The 11,023-nt window shown below is 44.1% G+C and overlaps 1 protein-coding gene across 2 annotated transcripts in view; it reads left to right on the top strand.

Moving 5' to 3' along the window:
* ASXL3 (ASXL transcriptional regulator 3) overlaps positions 1-10,800 on the top strand; it is a 182,225-nt gene extending 171,425 nt beyond the window's left edge. For both annotated transcript variants that reach the window (XM_084780434.1, XM_084780433.1), the window contains one exon: positions 2,438-10,800. In XM_084780434.1, the coding sequence (XP_084636560.1) occupies positions 2,438-6,211 (3,774 nt within the window). In that variant the 3' untranslated portion in view covers positions 6,212-10,800. The remainder of the gene's footprint in view (positions 1-2,437) is intronic.
* Positions 10,801-11,023: the final 223 nt, after the last annotated feature.

Raw genomic sequence — 11,023 nt, 5'->3', positions numbered from 1 at the left:
TCCTCATCACAGGTTGCTGTAGAATTAAGATCATCTTAGGCTCTTAAAAAGTACTAGCTTCTTATGTCGCTCTCTTACACCCGATTATATAGGTGATGCAGGATCTTTATGAGGCTGAGTCTTGAGTGGGGTTGTAGTTATTCTACTTAATAAAGCAATGTTTGCTAAATAAGACTCTAAACATCTAAAGGTCCACTGCAAACACCGATTAATACACCACTGTTATTTAATTTATACACCATAGGAAAAAGCATAAATATATTTTAGAGGAAAAATTTTTTTTAGATATGTTAGTTTTCTAGTCAATGGCTGGTTTACAGGCTGCAATGCACTTTATTTAAAAACATATTAATAGACTGAGTAGGCAGGAATATGACAGATATGCAATCGGCAATACATGGCTTCAGAAAGGCAAAAACCAAATACACACTTAGTATTTGCCTAGAACCTCTTGATTAAGCAGATTTGGGTAGAATTGTATCCTGTTTATTTAGGCTAAAAGAAATATTAAAAATAAAAATGTAATCCCTTTGGCAAATAGGCAATTCTTGACCATGGATTGGAGAACATGATTTATAAGCAGTTTGTGCATAACAAAAAAGATTGCTCAGAGAGAAAAGATGTTCTACTACAGGTCCAGAAATGCATCCTAGGTGGGCAGAACCTGAACCTGTCTATATGTGTAAACACACTTATATGTTTTGGAGAAACATATACAATCTTGTTCTAAATGGGGGAGGGCAAAGGGCACAGAGCACATACCCATGAAAAGCCAAATTAAGTGTGCACAGAGTGTCTGTCACTACATGTCAATTTGATTACATTGTCAAATACCTGGGCAGATAATGTCCAAGTTTAAAATGAGGACAGCACCCACAGCCCTTCTAGGCCTCGCACTGTGACTCGGAGGAGGATGTTCTTAGTGATTAGGTCATCACAGCCTTACCATGGAGGCTGCACACTAGCTCTTGTGCCTCTCAAATGAGTTAATGACATTTTTGCCTACTAAATAGCATGTCTAGGTAGCCAGTGTACACGGGGACAGGCACAACATACCTGCATATGATTAATGTTAAAAGAAATCACCAACTCGTTTTTTTTGAAATGCAAAAGTAGTCAAGTCACCCACACATGCTTTTATGAAAATGTCAGGACAATACAGGGCTTAAGTACAGCGTCCTCTGTCTACATAAAGCCATAGACCAGAAATCCCTGAGGTCATCAATTTTCATAGTGTACTTATTGCACACATGATAGGCAGCAATGCCATGTATTGATGAGAGTCCATCAAAACTATACCATCCTCTGGCCATGGAATCACTGGGGCACACAGTGACTTTCCCAGGGATGGTCACCTTTGCAGAAAGCCAGGATGACAATTGTTCCCTCCATGCCTCTTGGCCAAGGCTATTTTCTTTGGACTAAATGAAAGGAGATTAAATTAGGAGTAAACATCTCAGTTGGTTTGTTTTTCGCTAGCAGGGAAGATAATTTTATAAGTAAGTATCTAAATCTTTTTGCCTTTATCTGTATTTCTTATCTGTCTGTCATCTACCAGTCTATCTATTTATTATTATCTATCATCTATCTTTCTTTCTTCTATCATCTACCTCTCTACATCATCTATCATCTATCTTTCTAATATATCTATATCATCTATCTTTCATCTATATTTCTAATCTATATCATCTTTCCATCATCTATTTATTATCTATCTATCTATCTATCTATCTATCTATCTATCTATCATCTTCTATTTTTTGAGACATGGTCTCCCTATGTTTTCCAGGCTGACCTGGACCTCGCTGTATAGCCTAGACTAACTATATATCCTCAGATTTTCACAGTCCTCCTGATCACAAGTGTGCTCCACCCTGTGGGAGTCAATCTCATGCTAAGTAGCATGAAATTTGCTCAATTCACATATGACTTGAAGAAGATTGTTCATATTTTGCTAAATAAATTTACAGATTGATGTCTTCATAGATGAAAAACTTTATTATCATATCCATACTGTACTTTTTGTTTCTATTCTTAATGTACATTCAGCTATTGAGATATATGTCAATCCACATTATGACTGAATGTAGCTCACCACCACCCATTAACCACTTTTTTTAAAGGTAAAAAGTTCTCATGGAGGCCCAGCCTGCTTCAAGCTCAATACAGAGCCTAAGATAAAATTGGCTCTCACTGCTTTCACTGTGTAGCCTGAAACTAGTTATGTAGACTAGGCTGGCTCCAAGATTATGTAGAATCACCTGACTTTATTTCCTGAGTGCTGGACATATAACCCAGGCCTTTATGCATGCTAGGCAAACACTCTACCAATTGAATTATGTCCATCGTCTGTCTTCTTTCTTCCCTTGAGTCACTCTCCCCCACTGTCCTCCTCACTGGTTAAATACTAATATCTTTTGATCCTCTGTTCTTTCAGATACAGCTTTCTAAAATTGGACCACCCTTTATCATCAAGAGCCAGCCAGTCTCCAAAGCGGAATCCCGAGCATCCACTAGCGCATCAGTCACCAGTGGTAGGAACACAGGAGCCAGGACCCTCGCAGACATCAAGGCGCGTGCCCAGCAGGCCCGTGCCCAGCGTGAGGCTGCTGCAGCTGCTGCAGTTGCAGCTGCAGCGAGCATTGTCTCAGGAGCCATGGGAAACCCAGGAGAGGGTGGAAAGACAAGAACCCTGGCCCATATCAAAGAGCAGACTAAAGCTAAGCTCTTTGCGAAACATCAGGCTAGAGTCCACCTCTTCCAGACCGTCAAGGAGATCCGCTCGCCTACTGTCAGTTCCAAGGAAGAATCTCTCAGTATGGAAGCCTCTTCTACCCCTGAAACAAAAATGGAAGGCTCCACCGGTGTTATCATCATCAATCCAAACTGCAGATCTCCTAGCAGCAAGCCCGCACACCTCCGGGAGACTACCACTGTATTTCAGCAGCCTCTGAACCCGCCTCAGATCCCAGAAACTGCCACTGACTTCTCTGTGCGTAGTTCCGATGACAACACACCTGTGTCCCATTTAACTGAGAAAATTGTCTCATCTACCTCTTCTGAAAATAGCAGTGTACCTATACTTCTTAATAAAACTCCCATCAACCCCATCCCTATGTCCGTCTGCAGCACTGCTGTGCCCGGAGCAATTAAAGAACATTCCTTCATGAGTCCGGTTGACCAATCTTCTGTCCTCATGTCTGTTGACAGTGCAAACAGTACGATTTCTGCTTGTAATATAAGCATGTTGAAATCCATCCAGGGATCTGATACTCCATGCATAGCCCTTGTACCAAAATGTACCAACAGGACTCCTATCCCAGCTGCTCCAGAAGATACTGGACAGTCTAACTCCATGGATGGCAAGGCCCTGCTTGTACCCAGCAGCAAGGCTGCTAACTTAGTGTCCAGTCAGTACACTTCTGTGCCAGCTTCTACCACTGGAAGTAATTTGCCAAACCATCTCTGTACTAGCTCTGTCTTGATCCCCCCCGCAGGGATTAATAACAGATTTGCTTCTGAGAAGATAGCCATGTCTGGGAGTGAAGAACAGGCCAGCGTGTCAATGGGTGTCACCATGAGAACAGCCCCCAGCTGTAGTGATTCAGTGGCTGTCACCGATCCACTGGTTTCACGCCCACCCATTGCAATGTTTGCGGGAAATGTGCTCCCTATAAACTCTTACGATACTTCTCCCAAAGTAAGTGCGGAAAGCTTGGACAAAAATCCAGGGCCTCGAAACAGGACAGATGATTCTGGAAAGCCTCAGCAGCCACCAGGGGGCTTTGTCCCAGCAACCGTAAACAGGTCAATTCCCTGTAAAGTCATTGTGGATCACAGCGCGACTCTGACCTCCAATTTGTCTCTCACTGTCTCCATTGAAAGTGCAGAAGCGAGCTTGGATCCCCAGAGTCGGTCAGTGAGGACAGATGTAGCCATGCACCCTGTGGCATGTCCTCAGGTGTCTGTCATCAGTAGACCTGAACAGATCTCAAGTGAAGGTGTTGACCACAGTTCTGTTTTCATTGCTGCCTCTACGGCTAAACGGGACTGTAAGACATTGCAGGCCACTTGCTCCAACCTCCGAGAGCTGCCCCTTGCTCTTCCAGATACACTAAATGAAGTGACTGCACCAAGTCTTGCCTTTGCTGAGCAGGCACGGAACCCAAGTACTTTCAAGAATGAAGCAGACACAACCTGTAGCAGTCAGTATAACCCAGGAAACCGGATTTGCTGGAGTGAAGACCCAGTGAGAAACACAGGACAGCCTGTGGTTAGTCATTTGGGCTCATGTAAACAGAGAGACCATTTGGAACAAAGCAGTCTGAAGCCCGTCAAAACGGAGCGTGCCAACTATACCCACGTGTCAGATCTCCACCCACGGAGTCTCATCACGAGCGTCAGTCTTCCCGTGAAACCTGAACCTCATGAAGTAGACAAGAGCTTTAGGATGGACACTGAGGATTTCCCTGGCCTTGAGCATCCTCCTCCAGATACAGAGGCAACAAGCAGTGCTAGTGTCCAACAAACACAGCCTATGAAGCCTTCCACCACAAGCCCCGTAGAAGAGGCTATCTCCTTGGCCACAGACACCCTGAAGAGACTTCCAAGTGCAGGCAGCTCAAGCTGCCGCCTGTCTTCTGTGGAAGCTAATAACCCACTGGTGACACAGTTACTGCAGGGCAACCTGCCTCTGGAAAAGGTGTTACCGCAGCCAAGATTGGGGGCCAAACTTGAAATCAACAGGCTCCCTCTGCCCCTTCAAACTACCTCAGTGGGTAAGACAGGGCTGGAGAGAAGCCTCGTGGAAATGCCTTCCAGCTCTCCAAATCCAGACGGTAAGGGCTATTTGGCAGGGACTCTAGCACCGCTCCAAATGAGAAAGCGAGAAAACCATCCCAAAAAGAGAACAGCCAGGACTGTGGGTGAGCACACTCAAGTCAAATGTGAGCCGGGGAAAGTCGCGATGGCGCCTGATGTCAAAGCCGTACCCTGTGTCATCAGTCCTGGAGTGAGTCAGCTAGGACACAGCCAGCCTTTTAAGCCAGAAAGACTCAGTAAACCCTCCATGGCCAACAGGATCATGCCCAGCCCTGAGGTCAAACAACAAAAGCGGCTGTTGCCCGCATGTAGCTTCCAGCCAAGCCTGTTCCATGTGAGCAAAAATGACAGCTTCCATGCTGACAACGGTACCTCACACAGACAGCAGTTCTACCAAATGCCCATGGCTGCCAGGGGACCCCTTCCCACTGCTGCTCTGTTGCAGACCTCTCCCAAGACCCCAGTGGGCTGTAGTGCGTTTGCCTTCAATAGGCATCTTGAACAAAAGGCCCTGGGAGATGTCAATCTTCCTTCAGCACCTCACCAGCTAAGACTAGCTAATATGTTGTCCCCCAGTATGCCCATAAAAGAAGGCGATGATGGCGGAGGCAGCACACACACAATGCCAAGCAAAGCAGTAGTCCATCCTCCCCTGCCACCTCCCCCACCCCCTCCCCCTCCCCCACCCCCACCCTTGTCCTTGCCCCCACCACCCCCTCCTCCTCCTCCTCCACCACCACCACCACCACCACCACCACTACCTCCACCTCTCCCAACTGTAGATGTCCCATCTGATCAAAAGCAACCACCAGTTACCATGGAAACCACTAAGCGACTTAGTTGGCCCCAGTCCACGGGCATATGTAGCAATATCAAATCAGAACCTCTTTCTTTTGAGGAAGGTTTAAGCAGCAGCTGTGAACTGGGCATGAAACAGGTTTCATATGACCAGAATGAAGTGAAAGAGCAGCTGAAGGCATTCGCGTTAAAAAATGCCGAGTTCTCTTCCTACTTGCTCTCTGAGCCCCAGAAGCCTTTTACCCAATTAGCTGCTCAAAAGATACCAGTACCCCAGCCACAACCGCTCTGTGGAAGTTACCCGACCATACATTTCGGGAGCACAAATTTCAAAAGGGCAGCATCTGCCATTGAAAAGTCCATTGGGATGCTGGGAAGCGGTTCTAGCCCTGCCACCACCACAGGCCTGGCAGGGCAGAATACTCAGATGCCGGTTCAGAACTTTGCAGACAACAGCAACGCAGACGAGTTAGAGCTGAAATGTTCTTGCCGGCTCAAAGCCATGATTGTGTGCAAAGGCTGTGGGGCCTTCTGCCATGATGACTGCATAGGGCCTTCCAAACTTTGTGTAGCTTGCCTGGTTGTCCGATAAGAGCTTGAGTGAAAGACGCAGTGTCGTCTGCCCCCCCACCCCACCCCCGACCCCCCAACTCCATTTTAACATGAAAAAGCCTAGCATCATTAGCAAGGAGTCAAATAAAGCATTGGTTTATGTGCCGCAGATTTCATTGAGGAGCAAGTCATCTGTTTGTTTTTTTTTTTCTAGGTGATTATTTTCTTACATTCCTCATATGGGGGGAGGATGCAACACACGTGAATGGCTCTTGCCTGTTCAGTCACCATTCACCACTTTGATGTATTTCTGTCTGTGCGTACAGATCACTGCCTCGTTCTTTTCTTTTCTTTACGTATTTTTTCTTTCAACCCAGGCCTAGACAGTAAGGGCATCCTGATGTGTCTAATCACCAGATATGCAGATGCTAAAAAACTATGATAGAAATAATCTAAGCTGGCCATGTATCTTTCCATAGATTGGACATCATAGCAAGCATTTCTCCAGTGATTCTGAGGGACCTACCCTTCCCCAGTGGTTCAAGTCATAGTAGGAATGGGCACCTGCTTTAAAAATGTGATTCCTTATATTTATTCTGATCACAGAAGGTGCATGAAGGACAGGCCAGTGGAAGCCACTGTCCCAGCTCTTTTTCCTCCTTTCTTACTCTTTCTTGGAGACTTGCAGAAAAGCTGAATTGGCTTTGGATTTTTGTCCATAAATTGTGCTTGAATATGCATTGCATCTGAATTGACAACAGGGCTCTGTGTGATAGGGGTCTGACCGTAGCCCTTGGATATACAATATTCTAAGATCCATTGGCTGATAGTCAGGAGCCCAGAACATTGTGGTGTTCCACGATGTGGCTTTTAAAAGCAAATATGAAAATCCGTGCCCTGATGTTAAAAACAAACAATAAAATGCTGTACATGCATTATTGTGGGTTGATGATATAAAATATTAGCCATTCTAATCACTCTAATCCAATTACCACATGGAAATTGGGGGTGGGTGGAGCAACTGCAGCCCTTAGGTATGCCAGTGTACTCTGGCCTTAGCAGAGATTGGCTACCTCTTTTTGCAAAACTCATTGCTGATGGGGACAACAGAAGGCTGAGCGAAGGGTAACATTTTTTCAGAACCATTTCTTCCCTTTTGATTCACAGTCTATACAGTTGTCTTTGATTCTGAAATAATCCTTATTTTAAAAACAACAACAACAACAACAACTTGCTCCCTGTTGCATGCTTTGCGCTTTCTTTCCTCATCCCTGGGGGGAATGGAAGTGGAAAGGAGCTGCCACGTCTCACAGCTCTCTTCAGTGTCTATCCAGTGACAACTGGGGATCCGAGCTCCTTCTGTGTACTGACTACTCTCATACAGGACACAGCTGTGCTTGAGGAGACGCTCGGTTCCCAAAAACAAGCTCAAAAGCACACTCACACAGTGGGAAGATGAAGGAAAAGTACACCCATTTCACTTCAGAGTCAGAGCACAAAACGCAGAGTGCCATTAGCCCCTCGATCGTGCCTGTACGATTAAAAACAAAAGAATTCAGAGGGAAAGGTTATCACATGTCAAGGGTAAGAGAGAAAGATATTTTCATGTGGGATCGTCTTGTCAATGTAAACTTTTTTGACATTCCTGGAAAATGCATCTTAAAAGTTAACTGGGATGAGTAGAAAACACATTCCTGAAAGAAAACAAAAACCACGTTAAAAAAAGAAAAAGAAAAAAAACTCTGGTGGGCTTTTTTCCTCTAAATTTATTATTGTGATGTTGCCAAATTTCTTTAGGTGACAGAGACATTGTTTTAACAAATTACTGAATATGAAAGATTCTTTGTTAAGAAAGAAAAAGCAAAGGAAGGCCTGCCTGTGGCAGTGATTCAGTGCTTCAGTCCTGTCACTGCCTTTTCATAATAAAGCTAAGTGAATTGACAGTGGAGAAAGCCAACAAATGCACTTGGCCAGCCATACCCCAGGACTGCAACCTTGGGGCTCGGGTTGTGAGCTGCCTGCCTGCCAGGGTGTATCTGCACGCTGTGCTGATCAGTGATGCCCTTATGGTCTACTTGGGTATGATATCCTCTTAATTTTGAAGACCGTGCTCTTAGCCTCACAGCGGGGCACCCCTATACACAATGACACTTGCATGCCAACCCCTTCCTATTTCATCGCTGCTATCCCAGCGTCAGATACTGTCTACACCAGCAGATTCTGAACGACAACGTCAGTACCTGACACCTGTTAAAGAAACCCAAGTCTACGAAGCCGTTGTACTCTGTATGAGAGGGACAGTTGAGGCTGAAGGGAAACTGAGCTCATTGTCAGTTGCACCTCTGTGGAATACTGCCTGCCAATTGCTTCCTGGGAATAAAGAAAAGTGTCCTTCTGTATGTTTGGATTTTTCACATAGTAAGTTTGGAAATTCAAATATTGATAATGCATGGATTCTGTCACCCAGGTCCAAAGAGCATACTTTTTTTTTTTTTAAGATCTTCCTCTTTTCTGCCCCAGTTCCAGTTCTTGGTGTTCTCTTCTGGTTTATGTTGTTGACTTCATTATCTTTGGAGTGGATATAATAATGAAATTCAGAAGCAAACTGTCGGCTAGGTATTGTGTAGGTATGCATTTCACCCTTATATAAAAGCCAGCATATTTGAATTAGGTGAGCAGCTTCTCAGCTTCCTGATTTTACGTGTGTCTGCGTGTGTGCAACACGACAATGCTATTTACTATGCGGTTATGGTGATGTAATGTGCAAACTTCATGTGTACATTTCCCTGGTCATTGGACAGTACTAGTCCCTATCAGGAAGAGAACTTGCACATGTAATGTGTATTTATTTTTTAATCACAAAGGATGTATTTCTCAAAATAGCACTTTTGGAGCAGGGGAGGGAAGGAGACTGCCATGCACTATTCCCCTCCATGTGATATGCATATGCCTGAGGTGTATAAAACATTTAGCTAGGTAATGGGCATGTTAATAAATGCATTCTGATGCAAATTCATTTTCAAAATGAAAACGTTTTTCCTCCCCCAAAACAAGAATGCAAAATGCAGTGACCAGAGCACCATGGTTATGTAGAGTATCTTCCTGTGAAGGCCTAGTGTTAAGAAACAAACTTGAAAACCTATGAGCCTGAGCCAGCTTGATAAAAGACTTCATGGCAGTGTCCGCTCCGGGGAGTGAGCTATAGAGGCATAGCCGACTCCTGGACCTTGGCTAATTCTTACTCAGCATACAGATGTCAGCTGGTACCTGTGGTGCTTTATAACGTGGTCAAAGATATTGTCTTTGAAACGTACATGATGCTGCAAGCCTGATTCCTTTACAGACACTCGCACAATCTTTCAAAGAGGGATTTGCTGTAGCCAGTCTCCTTGCTTCTCCAGGTGGGGTTTGAGGAAGCCCCAGGTGTTAGATGCTGAAGCTAAGCTTAGTCCTGCATGGTCCTTGCCTGGTGTGGAAGCTTAGCATCCTAACCGCTGCCTGGGGAGCCCGACCCGACTCAAGTTCATCTGTGTCCCCAAGAACAATGTGAAAAGTCCTGGGGCAGAACCCATCATCTGTCAGGGGCCTATGTAGCCAAAATGTCACTGTAAGAACTGTGTCGCCTCCTGTCCTCATATTTGCCACTGTAAAGCGAGCAAAAGGCATTTTTACTATAATTTAAAGGAGCTGCTTTTTTTTAAATAGCATACACTATTTAGCTTTGAACTATATTTTATAGTCACAGAGTAATCTAGACTGTAGAGAGACTTTGTTGTGTCTGTGCTGTTCACGAATGTTCCAGAAAAGTGCTTTACCTGGTTTCCCTGGTTACCCCATCTCCTGGCTCTGCTGTGTCCCCTCCTTGCTTCACAGAAATCCGATCTCAATTACGTTTTTCAGGACCATTTCTTTAAACTGCGTTTGTGTGTATTGTTCCTTCTTTTGGTCAGTATTCTAAATGTTTACATCTGTTTGACATTAGCCGTGTAATGCCTTTTTTTTTCCCCAAAGGCGGAATTTACTCCTCCAGTGTAACGGCAAAATGTAAAGCTAACCCGAATCCACCACGCATGGCACACACAGACTGGGGGCCAAGGCCCTGACCGTACACGGACATTTCCTATCAGCATACAGAAAAGTGAAACCCTCCTTCAGTCCTCTACCAAAGAATATATTATTCCCACAGGAAAAACTCAGAAAGGTGTGTAAAGCCCTCAGGAGGGGGTGCAGTGGATCCATAAGCCTGCTACAACTGAATAGCGTTATGCTTGCTTTGATACCTGATTAAATGTGACTGGCTGTGACAAGCATTGAAAAAGAAAGTTTTAGGCAGTGTTTTGTTTAGAATTCAGGGATCATGCATTCTTTAATGGTGCTGTTTGTTTTTTTTTTTTATTATTATTATTTCTTTTCTACAAAGAATAAAAAGTGTTGCCTACAAAAGTGACTGCTCATAATAATGTAAGTTAAATGGACCGTCTGTCTCTATGTTTCTATGTTTTTTCCCCTTTCTCCAAGTAAGACTTTGGTTTCAGTATCAAATTTTTCTGGAGAAAATAAAGAAATGAAAACATGAGATATTTGTCTTTTTAATTTGTTAATGTCAAGAGGTTTGAACATTCTATTCAGGAAAATAGAAAAGTGCACGTGCTGTTGAATTATCTACTCTTACATTAGGGGTGGGTTGACTGTTGACGTAATTGTAACCATTGTTAACATAGTAAAAATAGAAATGGATGCTGTCTGCCATGCAGACAGTCTGCAGTTATGTTTGGGCCTTGCCATGCGCATCTTAATTTCTTATATCAAAAACATTTGTGTAAAAAATGTTATTTCTAGAATTAGCTTCTAT

This window comes from Acomys minous (genome assembly GCF_964271855.1).
Source record: "Acomys minous genome assembly, chromosome: 4".
NCBI classification, from domain to species: domain Eukaryota; kingdom Metazoa; phylum Chordata; class Mammalia; order Rodentia; family Muridae; genus Acomys; species Acomys minous.
This window is presented reverse-complemented; position numbering and strand designations above follow the sequence as displayed.